The following is a 17913-nucleotide window of genomic DNA, read 5'->3' on the forward strand; positions in this document are numbered from 1 at the left end:
GATTGGAGTAGCAGAGAAGTAAAACTGGCAATGTTATTTCTGTCCATACCAGGCTATGCACCCTCTTACAAACCCAATTTAACTGCATGTTATTAACCTCATCCCAAAGAGAAAGAACTTGGCAAGTTGACACTTCTCTCACTGGAGAGTGGCGCAATTATTTGCAAGGACTGAAGTAAAAGTGATAAAATGGAAAAAAAAAAAAAAAAGTGAACAGAGTCATCCCCTGTGAGAGGAGACAAAAGGAAACACATGAAAATGTCATTCACATACCAGTATGAATACTTATTACACAAATATATTGTTATGACTATACTATATGAATGTATTGCCCATTTTGTCACGGGAGGGTAGGTAGAGAGAGAAGGACTGGGAGTCCTCTGCAAAGTCTTCAAGCAGTCGGTATTTACATGGTGCATGTCACTTAATTTTTTATTTTATAATTATGTATCTCTGAGGCAAGAGTGTTACTGCAGATCCGCTATTTCCTACAAAAAGCACTGGCTCAGCAAAATATGTTTGATGTTTTTCTACTCAGAACTTGTCTCCAGGTTCTCCCTCTGGTTCCTCAGACACTCTTCTGTATGAATATTAAATATTATTTGCATCAAGAGCCAGTGTAGATGCCCCTTCAAAACAGGGGGCCAGCAGGAGGGACGATGCTAAGGCTTTGCAGCTTCCCCAGCATGGGGCGGAGGCCACCAGGCTAAATACAAACGTGGCCAATCGCTGCCAGGAAAAAAAAAAAGACAAATGGGGAGAAACTGGGCTTTGATATTTCCCCAGGAAAGCTTCTCTTCATGACATAATTCTTTCCTTTTTGCTTCTTGGCTGGGAAACACCTGTCAGGAAATGGCAGATGGTGGGAAATAATAAAAGGGAAGAAATGTCCTCATTTAAAAAGGAGATCTTGCATTTTCTCTCCCTGGTTGTAAGTGCTGTGGGGAATGTTACTGAATTATGTAACTCCTTGGTGTCTTTCTGGGCACACGATGCTAAAAGAGAAATAATAGCCTTAGTCGCTGAATTTCAGAGCAGTCTAGCTTTCCAAAAAAAAAAAAAAAGAACACCAAAAATCTTTGCATGCATCAAAAAATTGTTCCTGCAGCAGGGCAGTTTCACAAAAGCCTTTGGGGGTGATCAACACCAGGGGTGAACGATGCGGGTATAGATCAGGATGACTGATCCAACCAGGGCAGATGGTGAACCCTCACTCTCCTACCTGGAGATCACCCAAATCCTACCGTGGGTGAAACCAGCACCATGGGGTGGAGTGGGTGCTGGGGGTGAGCTGAGGATATCAGTGGCGTTTGGTGAAGGGGATGTGGCAGGAGGTGCTGGTGGTACCTCTCACCCAGGTGCAAAAATGCCAGGGCAGAGGCGAGCAGCAAAATGATGTTCTCCTTCTTTTGCAGGCGTTATCTTGCCAATCGTCATCACGTTGATAGTCATCACCCTTTCTGTCTTCTCACTGGTGGCTTTGTACAGAATGTGCCACAAGAAAACTCCAGGTATTTGGTTTGCTTTCTCTCAGCAGTAGGAGGAGAAAAAAAATATCAGTATGCTTCGTATTACTCTAAGATCTCTGGGGGCTCTTTAGATTACTGTAACCATAGATGCTGCAGTAGTCTGACAGGAAATCTTGTATTTCAAAGTATTTTGCCTAAAGTGGGAAAGTAGCACTTTATTTTCAAAATCACTAGGAATAACAGAGGGAGCAAAAATGTCTGTGATTTTCTGGAGAATATATAATGCTGTAAAGCTTTTTGTTCGGCCCTTTGCAGCTGCGAAGAGCTAACAAACAGCTGTGCTAACACAATCAGTCAATCAGGTAGAAAAAAAGGGTGAAAATAAGTTTGGAGATACTGTTCAGCAAAATCACCTTATGTTCATTTTATCTCTGCAAACACAGGCAAAGAAACATCAATGCTTTCTTTTAGGAAATACCTGATATACAAGTATAATTTTTTGGTTACAGTATATGCATGGGTACAAAATCGCTGAGCAAACGGTACTTTCAGAAATAGTAATTTTTGACAGATCAGCTAAAACCAGCACAGGCTTCACTGCTGTCCATGAAACATTTAAGGTAATAGGGACATAACCCCATTAAATTCCATTTGCCAAGTTTTTCAAATTGTTGCCAGAGTGGGCCACAGGAGAGTGCAATTTTCTATTAAGTGGGGGAAAAAAGAAAAAAAAAAAAAAAAAAGGCAAGCATGTCTGAATCCAGACTGTGAGCTGGCATGAGTTAGGAGATCTGTGCAGAGCCTCAACAGTGAAATCACTGGGGTCTGGAAATACAAAATCACAACGGGGTGTGGAAGCTGCAGAGCAAGGTAGGCAGCGTGCTGCCGCCAATTTAGCCAATGGCATGGAAAACCAGAGCCAAGCAGAAAGCAGAAGGTGTGATGCCCACTGAGGAAATTACTGAATATTCCGAGGGAAGGAGTAAAGACATGAGGTGAAGGAGGTTTCCTTGCCAGCCTCCCCCACGCACAGCCGCTAGCACTTGCAGTGCTAGCAAATTCTCCTGTAAAGGAGAGGAGGCAGCTATAGCTCTCTGTGGTCCTTCCCACAGGGCTCGCTCAGCCTGGCTGGTGCGCAGCCCCCCGTGCCTGGTGCCCGGGGATTAGAGCTAGCTCCACGCATCCCATGTAACCCCTGGCCCTATCCATCTGCCCGCATTCGGGTGTAAGAAGAAAAATTGTTCGGTGGATGATTCATTTTGGGGAGAAACGTGTTCCTTGCTGGCTGGGATGACAGACCGCGTTCCCAGGGGTGAAAGCCACCAGGGCGGGCAGCCCCCACTCAGCCTCTGCCTTTTAGCTGGGTTGTTACATGCTCAAGAACTGCTGCCTGCTCACCTCCTCCGTGCCCGCAGATTTGGGAGCTGCAGGGAAAAACGTGATTTCTGCAGCTCCTCCGCCTCCACCAAGGGGTTTTCCTCTCCCCACACAGTCACCACACTGATGACACAGGGGGCATGGTGATCTTTCAGGACGGCGCCAATTACCATCCAGGCTGGCTGATTGCGTTCTTTAAGTACATTAACACAACACTGCAAAATCACAGCTAAGCCTTCTGCCAGCAACAGCAATAGCTGCGTCTAAATGTTTTGCTTAACTGAGTCCCATCAGCCACAATGACCCTAACTCTGTTTCTTCTTCCAGAGAGACAAGAGAACGGCACTGAACAGTAGGTTGAATCCTGTCTCTGCCTTGCTGTGAGATCTGCTGTGGGGCGCTTGTGAATGCAGCAAATTCTGCATGTGATTCTCTTTGGTCTTCCTCTGCTTAAACATAATAAGCAGTTGCTGTCCAAAGAGAAATATGCTGTTGAAAGGGATGTGCTTGCAGTTGCTGTACACCTGTATGCATGATAAGCGGCTGTTCCAGCATGGACAGAAATTGCAAGGGATCCTTTTGAAAAGGATAAACTTACCTTGTGCTGTGCCATCTTTTTTTTTCCCTTTTCTCTCATTTTATTCTGGATTATTTTTCTTTCTTTCTCTCCTGTTCCCCGTCATTTCATATTCCTCTGTCCCATCTTCTCTCCACCTGTACATTTGCACAGGCTCAGTTAAAATGGAATTGGCATAAGCAATTTTAGGGGAGTGAAACTGAGACAGGTCCATTAGAAGATATATACCAGAGGCCATTGGGTCTGGATGTGGCCTCTATGTTTTGTATGACTAAAAGCATTTGCACTGGCGATTTACTTGCTGACCTTGACTCCCTGGACCTCTGAGGTGGTCCTTCTTGCAATGTGACGTGGCTAAAAGCCTTGCACTGGCAGAGGAAGGTGACTCTCTTTTCCCACAGCTGTACTTCTGTGGAGCACTGCATTGAACCCAGAGTCATACAATCTATCACCTATTTTAAGAGAAAGGTCTTTTCAGAGAGATTGGCATGCAGTGTTTGCCATCAATAAGATTCACACATGATCCCAGGCAAAGCCCATTTCAAGCCTCCAGATTGTGATCTTAGAGCTGTGTTTAGCTGACCAACTTCCCAGAGCTGCATGCTCACTGTGCCTAAATGTCTCTGACTCCAACAGGGCCCAGTCAGATAAAGAAGGTGTCAAACTTCTGTCTGTGAAGACAACCTCTCCCGAGACTGGTGAGTGTTTCTTCTGTGTGTCCATGTGTGTGCCTCAGGGCCTGGAGAGGAGCAGTTCTGGGGTGTCATTTGCAATAGCAAAACCATCTTCAGTTCCTCTCAAGCCAGTCACTCAAAACAATTCCTCCACAGTGCAAAAACAAAACAAAACAGGCTGGGAGCCTGCCGAGCTGCAGTGCAGCTGCACTGTGTGTGGTGTCAGTATTTGGGAGTGAGAAATAACGCAGTTATAGGGAAAATCATTTTATTAACTCTTCTATGGTAAGTGACCTACAGCTATGCACATTGAGGAGTAACTGAGATCGTGACATTTATCAGCTGGATCTGGCTAGACAAGGGTGGGGACTGTTAATGTTCCTGCGGCCAAAAGGTTTGGGAGCAAGTGCTGCCATCCTGCACCCAGCCATCCTGTGTATTCAAAATCCTACTCTTATTACAAATTCCTCTCTCCTGTGCTTGACCAATCCAGTTTCTTACAAAATGTGTGTGTAATAAAATAAAGGGAATAGAGGTTATAGTTAACATACACAAAAGAAATCAAAATCTCATCTCTAGTATCTAAGAGAAGGAGATAGATATCGGTTCTGAAAGAAACAGAGGAGCACAAAATAGGACTGAGGTAGAACAAAATTCTGACTAATCTGATTCACAGCTATCTGAACAACAAATCTGAAACTTCTCATGGTAATTCTTCTCATGGTAAAACCCATGGCAGCTCGCTTCCTCAGCTGCGTAGTCTACCCTTGCTCCCACCTCACCTGTAGAAGTCCTCCGGGAAAAACAGCCTCTTACTTTATCCATCTTTTTAAGGTTTCTGCTTCCCCTGGTGACATTTCAGAGGTTGCTCCATAGATGCTCTCGTCTTCCTCTAAATCCTCAAGAAGTCCTCTGAAACAAATGTAAATGAACAAATGTACAAACAAATGTACATGTAAATGTACATGTAAATGTAAACCCCTCTGTTTTAAGGGGTATGAAGTTGTGGGCACGTTTACACTAAAATCATGTGTCTATGTGTCTTCTGAAAGCTGAATGTAGTCTGAGACTAGAATTCAGAGACATTTTTGGACTGATTCTGCCCTCATACAGCTTTCAATGACAAAGTAACTTCACTGGCAGCAAGAAAGTTACTGTGTTTTGCAGCAGTGTAAATGAGAGCACCCAGGCACACTGTTTTTCACACGATGAGGTCTGGTGCCTGTTAATCAGCTGCTGGTTCACCAAGTATCTGAATTTCTTCCATCCAGAGGATGCTTGATATTCTTCTTTACAGAAGTGTGATGTATGCATGCTATAATTGGAAGGTATGAGTCAGAGCCACTTACAAGACAAGATTCTTGCCCTCTTCTCATTAATACAATTCATATTTAAAACAGCTACCATTTTCTCTTGAATTCTTACATCTTTATAGATTTCAAAATTAAACATGCTTTCACTGAAATTGAAGGTCTGCTTTTCCACAGCTTTTGAGAGACACTCGGCTTCTTAAATTAAAAACACTCTGAAAGAAAGGCCTGTTTCCTTCCAGAAATATCCCTCGCTCATACAGATATTTTCAAGTTATGTTAGGGTGCCTGCCCATTTGACTAAGATTTACTTGCTTTGTTAAAAGCTCAGGGAGAAAAGTAATCATTTCTTAATGGTACAGGTGCACCAGAACATGGGAGATGTCCGACTCATCTGGTCTCTCTTGCAACTAGTGAAACAATCACTTCTCTACATATGTTCCTCTTTTTCCTTTTTAGATATATAAAAACCAGCTCAACTGAAGGGTGAATTCATAGCCTAACTATTTTGGAAGTGTTATAGCTGCCTCTGGCTGTATGTACAAACAAAATTATAAAAGGTTTTGACTAAAATGAGTAATTTCTTAGGAAAAGTCTTACCTTCACATCTAGACCTTCATCATCATCTTGCCATCAATAGGCTGCTCCGTTTCCTGAAGATGAGCACAAAAACACAACAAAGGTCTGCACTGTCATGTACTCAAATGAAACTTTATTAACCGAAGCTGTATTTTTTAATTTTTTACTTTATTATTTCAACAGAAGGCTTTGTTATTGTATGAATGTTCCAAAAATGTTTAGAAAAGACTTATGTACAAAACATACAAGGATGTAATCAGCAACTATGCTCAGACAGGTAACCTAGAAATACCTTGTGACAGTGATGTGTGTGGCGTAGCTTGATCAAAGCTTGTGGCAAGTTTAGTCTTGCCTCACCTAAAAACTGATTTAGCTGCACATAGTCAGTTGAAAGAGATGTATGTGTCAGAAGGGCTATTTATCCCATCTGTCTTGGACATGTACCTTGAACTGGAATGAGGTGACCTATGGAGGTCCATTGCCTACTAGAGGATCCTATTTCAGGACTTCTAAAATTAGGTTCTGACTATAAATTAAAAGAAAAAGAAAGGCTCCTTTTTCAGAAGCATAGCTGAATTAAATTTAATCAAGGATATTATTTCAAATACCCACAAATAATGTGAAAGAATACAGGAAAAGAACAGGGTCCAATTAAGGCTTGGCCAAAGTAATGTATTTTAATGGAGCAATGTCATCAGGCACATCACTAGGTAAAAGTGAGCTTTATTATTCTCATTGCTTAAAACTCTTGTTAGAAAGATGGACTTCCTGATGGCTATGAGTTCTAAGTTCTAAGTTCTTAACCACTACTGGTTAAGAAGTGATGTAAAGGAAAAAACCAAAGAGACAAAACTAAACACTTTGATTTTTATTTTTTTTCATGCACTTTTGCCAGTGAACTTCAGCACCAAATGCAAGTGCCTGTACATTCATCATATGTGAAAACTCAACTTGGATAAAAATGCTTAGGATACTGAATCTTCTTGAAAGTTTTACACTAATGTGCAATTATAGGACTTACTACAGCCATTCCGTGTTGACTATATAGACAAATTTAGGGTGGCTCTTTCTAGGGAAAATAAATGGTCTTCTATGATACAGAACTCCAAAAAAAAAAATCTAACTGAAAAAATAGTTCTTACTAGGGATTCGTTATAGCCCATAGTCCTGTGTGTTTGGCTTACAAGTGGTAGATATACTTGCTGTGAATGTAAGATGAAGGATTTTACATGATGACTAAGAGATCAATCTCATTGTCCATGATGTTAATGATAAAGTATTGCCTATCACAGAAACATACCTAGCTTTTGCTGTAATGGTTTTTGCGTATTTTACTGAAAAACAGAGTAGGTATTGACTACCTTTTAGGACTTACACAAAATGCTGAGGAACAGAAATGAGGCTGAGGAGTAAAATTGGGGAAAGGCTACTCCATATGTATGAATTATGCACAACAGAAATATTGCTACCTGAGTAATGATTTGACAGCTTTCTTTTCTGGCCCTTACCTGGAGTACCCATTCTGAAATGTATCAAGAGCAGTATAACAGTTCACTGTTCAACATAAAATCTCACAGGAATGTGGCAGGTGACATAATATTTTGGAGTTGTTAGGTATAATCCTGGTGCCTATGTATAAGGTGATTCATTAGGACATGTTTTGTAATCAATGTGAGTTTGGTTGTTGTAAGATGTGGCTTACTTGGCTTGTAGGGATATTATCTGTTCTGTGTTGAACTTGCTGGAAGGATATTAAGAGTGTGCCAAAGCTGATGTGGCTTAGATTTTGGTGAGACACCTGCAATGGAAGGTGGTCCTTTAGGATCACCAATTGAGAGGGGTCTTTGTTATGTCATGGGATAGAGTTAATTTTCTTTATAAAATCTGGTACGATACTGTGTTTGGGATTTCTGAAAACAGTGGTGACAACACACTGCTGTTTTAGTTGTTGCAGAGCAGTGCTTGCACAGGGCCAAGGACGTTTCAGCTTCTCATGCTGCCCTACCAGCAGGGAGGCTGGGGGTGCACCAGGAGCTGTGTGGGGACAGAAGCATGACAGCTAGCCCAGGCTGGCCAAAAGGATGCCCCGTACCATATGGTACCATGCTCAGCAATAAAAGCTGGGGTAAGGAAGGAGGAAGGGGGGATGTTCAGAGTGACAGTGTTTATCTTCCCAAGAAGCCTTTTCACTTGATGAGCTCTGCTTTCCTGGAGATGGCTGAACACCTGCCTTCCAATGGGGAGTAGGGAATGAATTACTTCTTTGCTTTGCTTGCGGGCATGGCTTTTGCTTTATCAAGTGAAGAGTCTTTAACTCAACCCATGAGTTCTTGCACTTCTACCTTTCTATTTCTCTCCCCCATCCCACATGGGGGGAGTGAGTGAGCAGCTGGGTGGTGCTCAGCTGCCTGCTGGGTTAAAGCACAGCGCCTCAGGAAGCATTAGGGCTTCTCAAGACACCTACTGTAGACACAAATAAAAGTTCAAGTGCCACTAATAAACAAAGCTGAGAAACTGTTCCAGGAAAACAAGGGAATTTGAGGAAACGCCTGGTCTGTCACATGTGAAAAACCCTTATCTTACTGTAATCACATTGGAGAGAATGACCAATCTCCAAAGGCATGCTCCGATGGAAGCACAGTATAAAATATTAGGAAATGAGGATATAGAACAACCAGCATTCACACATGCTCTGTACCTCTTCCAAACGGTGCTGCTGGTTAACAGTAATACCACTTCAGATCTGTTTCTGTTGCTTCAGCTGAGTGTACTCCCTGCCCATAACTTTTCATGTTTCTTGGGTGTGTTCCTTGCACAAGACGAGCTACCCACCTTGAAGACGGTGGAACCTATGACATAGATTAACTGGACCCCATCACTTCAGCCACTTTTGAGATGGCCCTGCATATGCCTGCAGCTGTTCACAGTGTTCCTCTGCACTCCCTGAATTTCCAAAGCCCCCTCTGTCAAAGCTTTGAGGATTCCTAACCTTCCACGTCAGCAGATGATAGCTGTGCCTGAGCACCAAAATTGTCACAATACAAGGAAAAAGACCCTTGTTCTCATTCAGCACAAGAACTTGCCTTTGCCATGGGAATACACATGAAGTTCAGCACCTGATGAGACACCCTGCTGTGTTGCTGGGGTTTGGGCCTGGACAATCCCATGGTCTTCTGATGATGAGGTTGAATGATGACATCTTCATCAGCGTTCTCCACTGAGCCTGCCTGAGTTCGAGAAGCTTTTGGACAATGCTCTCAGACACATGGTCTGATTTTTTGGGTGGTCCTTTGAGGACCCAGGAGCTGGACTCGATGATCCTTGTGGGTCCTTCCCAACTGAGATATTCTATGACTCTATGAACTCTATGAATGCTGAGACTGTTAAATCATGCTATCTCACACATCAAACCATACGTTTGGCTGTGGTAGAACAGGAAAAATCTCAGCAGAGAATTATTCCTCCTTGGTTTCTGTTATGCTGAGTACATCAGAGCATGGACTGTGGCTTTTAAGAAGGTAAGAAACGTTTATTTTTGCCTCATTAGTGACTCAGCCCAGGGAAACTTACTCCTGCCAGAGGGAGTAGGATATGTGTAGGGCATGGTTCCACAGGGGACCATGGGGTTCCTCTGCATGCATTGATAGTTTCATCTCTCTCTCTTTTTGTCTAGGATCCAGGTGGATGCACCTAGGAGCAGGTGAAGAAGCCAGGTCTCTAGGTCACAGAAGCTTCCCCTGCTGCCTCCTCTCACTTGCCAGATAAACTAAGCAGGTCAGCAGAGAGCATCCTGCTGGTATGCTGTGTGCTTGGAAGTGGTAAGAGCTGATGTTTCTTCTCATTTAAGGATATAATATTGATTATTTCTTTGTCATATTATCAGCAGTACTCTGTATCCTATTTTTCCCTGCAGGTAGAAAACCGAGAAGCTGCTTCATAGAAAAAGGTCCCCTCACAACAAAAAAAAAATAGAGCAAGTATCTGCTTCCCTTTCCCTCTCTTTCTCATTTTCTCACACTTGACTTTTTAAACCTTAAATTGTGCAGCAACCTGAAGTTGTGATTTCTTTATTTATAGAAATGGAAGAATAAACTTTCCCAGCTTCTTACTACTCATGGCTTGATTCAATGTATGTTTATTTGCACCACAAAGCTCCAACTGCACACAATTCCAGCTGAGACTTTTGGGCAAAACTGTAGTCAGAAACATTAAATACCATACACTTCCTTCTCTGGTTACAATTCTAACCCAGTTTGCGAGCTATGCGTATTTGCAAGAGTTTTCCAGGCAGCCTCTTACAGTCAGAGGATGCTGAGGGTCAGATGATATTTGTGTCTGTGGAGCATTTGCTAGCTTTGCATGTTGCTTTCCAAGATGTTCCCCTGTTGGGGAACGATCTCCCACCCCTTCCAATCACACAGACCCCTCTGTCCTGCTAAATGTGGCCAGGACAGCTTGCAGGTAGCAATGGGTGGCCCTGTCTGCCCTCCTGCACCACGACTGCACCCCAACTCCTCTTAGTTCTGCACGGTCAAGACAAACATCTCGATTACTGGGTCTATTGAGGTAGTTTCATACTTTTATGAAAAATAGGACTCTTCAATTGAATTTTCTTCAAAATGAAAAGCGTGCTTTAATTCTTTGCTCCGAACCAGATTGTCACTTAGAAGAGATTTCTCAGCAGCAGAAATTACAATGAAATTGCAGTGTAACTCATTTTTTTCATGCAATGTAATCTGAGATGCAGTGCAACGTATTTTTTATGTCAAAGCCTATTTTTTATATCCTTTCTTCCAGCTTTCAAAAGTCAGAGGGGCCTTTGCCCAGGTCAAAGTCCTTCTGTACTCATGAAGATATGACCTGTTAACTCTCATTTATATCACCCTGCTCCGTGGTGTATGTGTATTCTGAATATTGCATTCAGTTTCTGAATCTAATTGGAATAATTTTAAAAGTGTGGGATTAATAAAACAGCCTGCCACAAAGGTGAGACAGAGAAATGTTTTTTCAGGGTTTCAAAGCTGTATGCAATCCGTAATTTCAGCTGATTATATGCCCAATAGTTTATCACATATACTGGCATCAGGAAATAACAGTGAGAAATCAGTATGTTTGTGAGAGTAAATAAAAATAATAATAAAAAACACAAAAAGAAACAAAACTAAAAAATATGCATAAGTGAAATTTTAATTTATCAGAAAGTCTTGCATTTTCATTGGAGTGCTATTACTTTCCTGGTTAAAAATTTAGCTTTGCAGAGGCCTAAGTATCTGTGTACTCAGTCTTCTTCCCATGCACTCAGAACAAGTATGTTGAAGGATCAGGAGCTACAACATTTTTCCTATTCCATCTTCCCCATGCTCAGCCTCTTTAGGGGTGACTCCTTGGAGGAGGATGTATGCAGAGTGTATCTGATTGTGCCCACTGATGAGACTGTCAGCTTGCCTTCGTGAATCCGGTGTCAGGTCTCCAGCAGAAATATCTCCCAGGGGTGCCACCATGGGAGGCTGTGTATATGCAAACCCCATCTCTGACAACAGCTAGCATGAGATGTCAAAGGAAGATAAGGAATAGAGCAGAGGCACATTGATACATCCTCTGCTGCATCCTTGCAGCAATCTGCAGCTTGGGAACTTCTTGAATCAGAAGCTGTATCCCTTGTCCTTAATAGTTCTCGATGGCTTTCACTTCCATGAATTTATCTTATCCCCTTTGGCACCTACTGCATCCTGTGGCAATAAGTTGGACAGTTTAACTACAGATCTTTCTGTGTTATAGTAATGTTTAGAGACTTCACTGTACCTATGTCTTTGTGTTTACAATCCCATTTCAGACAAAACTCTACAAACAGAGGGAACATTGGAGTATGAGAGGGAGAATAAAAGGTTTAATAGAAGGGTTTATTTGTCACTTGTCAACAGAAACTTCCATGTTGGTATCAGTATAATTTCATTTTCCAAATATTCTGTTGGAGGCCTCTTTCTCAACCTGTGTATCATGTCTTTCAGTTTTTGTAGAAGCGCGTGATATATTTGAGGTTGGCTTCTCACTGCCCTCTGCTAACCTCTCTGAGCTCACAGCTCCTCCTCCGGCAGGAGAGGTCTCACAAGGCAGGACCGCAGGTAAAGGGGGTTACGTTGGGCTTGCAGCTCCACAACTGCCAGCACATGGTTAACTGCACCAACCTCTTTCTGATGGGTCCCTTCATCTCTCAGTTACTCAATGGCTTAGCAGAGTAGACAAATGTGCAGTGTCTTTTTCAGCCTGTTATCATAAATTAATGACATAGTACGCATATCAAATTGAATCAAGTGTCTCTAGGCTACCTTTTATGCAAGATACTGTATAATCATATTGTGAGAAGCTGGTGGTTCATGTCTCTCTTGATAGCTTCTTGATATCTACTGATGTGCAACACTACAGTTTGTGGGTGTCACCCTCCCCTCAATGCATAACCCCAAATCAACAATGACGACTTTCCACTGATTTTGGTGTCCAGCAATTATGCTATTGTTGGAATATTTTGTGCAATTCTACCCTTTGTCTCTCAGCAACAACCTTCAAAGTGTGCAGGCAATCTATTAAGACCAGTTGAGCACCCTCGCTGTGCTGCGTATTTTCTCCATCAGCTACACAATTTGGTGTGAACTAATTCCTTTGGTCAATTTAAATATCATCTGTTCTAGGAAAACACTAAACACAAATGTTTGCTTTTAATTTCCCTTATGGGAAACAAGGTCTAATCCATTGTTTTTAGTGGGTGATGGTTTGGGGTCAAGTTTGTTTTTCAGCAGTCTTGGAATTTATTTCTGTCACTTAAGGCTATTTTGAGATCAATAAAAACGTCTTCCCACACGCAACTAACCTGAATGTTGTTCTTAATTTGCTCTTTGTGCTGCAGCTGGGTATTTAGCACAGCATCAAACTGCTGAGACATTAGACTCCAAAATTGTCCTAGACACCTCTCCGCACAGTCTCAAGGCATACTGCAGTCCTATATCGAACACAGTTTGTTATCTTTGTTACTCTTGGTCAGGGAGCATTTGTGTGACCATTTCCTCTCCTCTACATCATCATTCTGTCTTCATCACTGAGTTGTTTGTTGGCACTAATTGTTGTAGACAACACAATGCAAATAGACACATTGATATCGGACAATCCCTGGTAATATGGGGAGACACTGACCCCAGCAATAGCTGATGGCTGTTCACCCTTTCCATGGACTATGCATATAGCACCACCAAATCCAGACAGGATGTTGTAGCCGTCCCTGCCTCACGCATTTTATGCTCTGGTCCAAAGCCTGTTGACATTGATGGGAAGTTATCCAGGGAGATGAGCTGGCTCTGGATCCTGTCCTTAGATGTGTTGCTTGTTGCTCAAAGTACTCATCTTCCGTGGAAGTCTACCTCCTTACAGCCCAGGCAGAGCAACCAGCTATGGGTGGGACTAATAACAACTTACTGATATTTATTACAGCTATTGAATATTATCTTCCCCGTGGTGATATATTTCCAATTTCTCCTGCATGCTTTTAAAAAGAAATTTTGCCAATATCTACTTTTTGCTCCCTATTAAATAATCTGTATCTTTATATCGAACATGAAAGGTTCAAACATGCAGAAGGAAAAACTAACAGACAAAAAATATTTAAAAGACATGAAATAGAAAATATAATTTGTTACTACAAAACAGTACAATAATTGGAACCGGTTCACTTTGTTTTAGCTTTTCAAAATAAGATTTTTTTCTAATAAAAAAACTTTTCACCTTCCAAAAATGTATCAACTTCTTGAAATGTTCCTTTTTTTTTTTTTTTTTTTTTTTTTTTTACCAGAAACTTACGCTTTCTTGTTCTCTGAAAATCTGTTAGGAATTATTGAAGTAGTTGCTGAATGCCTTTTTACCTGAAATTTAACATCATCAAAACTTCTGAAACACTAATTTAGCAGCACTTTGTAATGTGTTTTGAAATAATTTTGTCCAAAATTGAACACTTGGAAAGTGAGCACCATTCCAGCACGTTATCATTGAACAATTTTCAGTGTTTCTCATTGAACCCTATTGTGGTAGTAGCACAACAATGAGAGCAAATCATGGGGAGAATAAGCCATAAAACACACAGAGTAGTGAGGATCTATTGTGTGGACAGTTTTTGCTGGCTAAGTGAACCTGACAAGGAGACAGGTTAGTTTGTGCCGTGGCCAGTGATGTGCTGCTGCTGGACTCACTTATCCTCTCTTCACGTTTGACTAAAGCACGATGTATTTTGTTTTTTTTAGGAGAACATTCCTCTCAGGGGAAGAATAAAACTCGGCAGTGTGATGATTCCTCTTCACACCTCAGCAATAAATACGTAAGTTGCTTACTTTTGTCTCATGTCATGTAATGTTAGTCCTTGTTAGTCTCAGTAACATTTGTTAGTCTCAGTATTGTGCCATGTAAAGGGGTTAAAAATAGTTAGCAAAAAAAGTGAGCAATAATGTCAGCTGAGGCAGCCTCAAGGAGCAATGGCTTAAACTAAGCTCAGCTTGAAGCAGAGTCTCAGGCAAACCAAGGCTGCAGAAGCCCATGGCAGCTGAAGAAGCTGCCACCTTGCAAAGGCAGACTTTTACAGATTTCGCATTTGGCTTTAACTGTTCAGTATTCATTTCCTGGTTGTAATTCCCTTGGCAAATTTCCTTTTTTTGTTTTTGTTAGAAGTAAGAGATTTCTTAAGACAGTTGTCTATAAGAAGGAACTTGATACCCAGAAGTGTTCAGCTCCTTTTGTTTCCTGAAAAGGTTTTGTCTGTTCCACGTCATGCAAAAGCAAACACTCTTATTGAGATGGTTTAGTATGGCTTAAATTTATTGATTGCCAACGTGCAAAACTGGCAGGTGTTGGACAAAGTTTTTGTATGTTCAAGGGCAGGGACCATCAGAGCACCTAGGAAATCCACTGTTTGAGGTAAGGGTGTTGCATTTTCCTGCACGCATGAAGCTTTCTGAGGCACCATGATCGGTCCATAGAGTTGCTTCCCCTGTAAAGGAGATAGAGGAGAAAGATGGCTTGAAGAAACAGGTATCAGATCATACTGTTGGATGGACTGGAAGAGGCAGATATGCTGGGCCCAGACAGAGCACAGACTTGCACCACCATTGTGGGATGAAGTCCCCCTAGAACAGGTCCCATCACTGTCTACTGAGAGAGATACAGTTGAACAGAAACAGGGAGAGACCCTTTTGCAAAACATCTTTGAAGTTTTCGGCCTGTTCTTATTTCCCCTGGGAATGCCCAAAATGAGCTTTCCTGATGCCAACAACAAGGAAAAAATAAACTAATTTGTCCCTTGAATTAGAGCATCAAAACCCAATTTTGCCTACATTACCAAAAACTCAGAGCTTGCTCTGTTTGTGTGAATGCAGGACAATGCCCCGGATGATGGATTTACTCCTTGTTGTCTACTCCACATAGGATTTACTCTATGTCTGTCATCTATTTCAGTTTAGTGTTATGTTTTTGAGCAGCCTTAGCTGGAATAATAATCTTGAGGTATTGTTGTCGTTTCAGATGTGAAGCAGCCTGTTTTATCACAACGTGCAGGAATGTCCCATGAAGGTTGCAATGCTGCAGGAAATGTGGAGTAGCTGAAGCCTTTTACCAGGCAGGACACTTGTGTTAATGACCAGCCCTTGACTTCTAAACCTCAAGTGTCTCCTGTCCCTTCTGGAATGACATGTGCTTTTTTGATGGCTTATTAACTGGTATATCATATGTATTTATTATTTTCTTATATAGTAAAAGCAGGAAAGCTTTCAAGAAGGTTGAAGAGCGTGTTTGCATAGTAATTATTAAAAATGTTTTCTGCACATACAGGAAGGAATATGTAAGCATACTTTGTTGAACTAATGGTAGATAGGGTTCTTTTAATTGTATGTAGCAAAATACAAACAGGGCCTGACCCTTGAAACAGTACTGGGCAAATTGCCACTATGAAAGTTAATTCAGTGATTTCCATGAGACTCCTCACTGTAGCACACACTTCACTTGTCATAAATGTTTACAGGATGGGATGCCTGGGTGAAATCCTGAAGTGTGTGCTTTATTTCTGTGAAGGGGGGGAATATACCTTGCACTGAGGGGTTTTCGTTTTCGTTTTTTTTTTTTTTTTTTTTAATTTTTTAAAGTTCTGTAAATCGCTGAGTATGGTCCTTGTAATATAGCAGGCAACATAGTTTATTTTCTCCTGTTCCTTGGCTAATCACTGTATTATGCATGCTATAAATGTCTCTCCTACAAGCTGCGGTGCACAGTGGGGATCAGCAGGATAAGAAATTCTGCAGCTGAACCCTGTGTTCAGAGTAATGCATGGGATTCCCGTTGACTATTAAATAACTCCGGAAGTTTAAAGAGTGTTTCAAGTGATAATTACAGACACTTGATTTGTACAGAGCTGGCACTTCAAAAATATCAAGTAGTGCTTCTACCTGCATGTATCCTACTTTGCTAGAACTATAAATGTTTGAAAATTATATTCTTTTGAGCATCTCTGTCTCAATCCACTGACTCTGGCAGTGTGCTGAGAAGCTCCATCGTTTTATTGGGGAATGGAAAGGAGACAATTGGTGGTGTAAGTGCAGGACCAAGAGCTAGGACAGTAATCTGAGTTTTGATACCTACTGATACAATGCTTTTGAGGAACTTCTCTCTCCAGTTTCCTTCTCTGGGGCAAGAAAACTTACCTAGCAATATGTTAAGAAATCGAGCAGATTTGTTAGGTCATCTTTATACACAAAGATAGTGTTTGATTCCCTGTGTTTGACCATTGCTCTTATTTCATCTATGATGGATCTGATCCTCTGTCTTAGCAGCACCAAGATAAACTTTTGATGAAGTTTTGTAAAAGATGGGGAACCAGCCAGGGTGCTCCATGATGCAGCTGAACTTCTATGGTTTGTTCAGGTGTTCCTGAATCACTTGGGTTGCTCTGGAGCAGAGGAGTCTTGAATGCCTGCTTTGGAAAAGTCAGGTCACTTAAAACACGCTGTTTAGCATCTGCACCTAGTCAGATTCCTGATTGCTGAAGTTTCCTATGAAAAAAGCAATCACTGTGGATTTTCATATTGGTCAAAAAAAAAAAAAATACTTCATAGAATATTGCATCCTACTGAGAGCAGAAAAGAGCAGAGAAACATTGTGAAAAAATGTGTATGTATAAAATTTGTTAAGAAACTACCATGACGTGTCAAGAAAAAAAAATATAACAAACACTTCCTATTAAAAGTTATTCTCTTTATTAAAAGGCTCTTCTTTTTCTCTTTGCAGAAAGGCAATTCATTATGCATACCTAGTACCAGTATCAGCCATTATACTGCACTGCTGTAGCAAAGGGTGAGCTGAACTCATTCTGGAGAGCCCAGAGAGCAGGTTAGATGTTTGGGGCACTGTGGTGGTGGGGGAAGCATCAGGCCTTGCAGAAGACTTGCTGGGGGTGGAGTGGAGTACAGAAATCTCCTTACACAAGTTGACAGGGAGAGAGAAGGGCTCACTGCAAATCCAGGTACTAGAAAAGTGAAAAACACAATGGGAGGGGAAGGTGCTTGGGCTTTTCATGGTGCAGGGCACAACAGGTGACCAAGCTCCTGCCAGAAGGCTGGGAAATGTGCCACAAAGTGACTGACTTGTGTGAGCCCATGTGATGCAAAAGAGGTGGATTTAGTGGAGAGCAGAAATGAAGAACTTGTGAGCCTCTTAACCCCTGAGGTGACAGAATTAAACTTGAAACCCAAAATGTTTCTACAGCTGCTGCTACTGATAATGTTAGAGTTAAGCTAAGAAAATATTTAAACACGGGCTACACTTGGAAGAAAAAGATTTTCTATGCCTGTGATGCAAGAAAAGTGCTTGCAGTATGCCAGTAATTTTCGATTTTTCTCTATGCAAGC

The 17913-nt window shown here is 41.6% G+C and overlaps 1 protein-coding gene across 5 annotated transcripts in view; it reads left to right on the forward strand.

The window, feature by feature from the left end:
* The window catches only part of EMCN (endomucin), a 49966-nt gene extending 32749 nt beyond the window's left edge, over positions 1 to 17217 (forward strand). The window contains exons 8-12 of one of the 5 annotated variants that reach the window (XM_040556858.1): positions 1416 to 1511; positions 3174 to 3198; positions 4060 to 4121; positions 14269 to 14342; positions 15539 to 17217. In XM_040556858.1, the coding sequence (XP_040412792.1) occupies positions 1416 to 1511; positions 3174 to 3198; positions 4060 to 4121; positions 14269 to 14342; positions 15539 to 15544 (263 nt within the window). In that variant the 3' untranslated portion in view covers positions 15545 to 17217. Of the gene's footprint in view, positions 1 to 1415; positions 1512 to 3173; positions 3199 to 4059; positions 4122 to 5866; positions 6818 to 9659; positions 9784 to 11994; positions 12769 to 14268; positions 14343 to 15538 lie in introns of those variants that run through there. The other 4 variants (XM_040556856.1, XM_040556855.1, XM_040556857.1 and 1 more) reach the window with 4 other exon arrangements.
* The last annotated feature ends 696 nt before the right edge of the window (positions 17218 to 17913 follow it).

This window comes from Cygnus olor, chromosome 4, assembly GCF_009769625.2.
Source record: "Cygnus olor isolate bCygOlo1 chromosome 4, bCygOlo1.pri.v2, whole genome shotgun sequence".
Taxonomy (NCBI): domain Eukaryota; kingdom Metazoa; phylum Chordata; class Aves; order Anseriformes; family Anatidae; genus Cygnus; species Cygnus olor.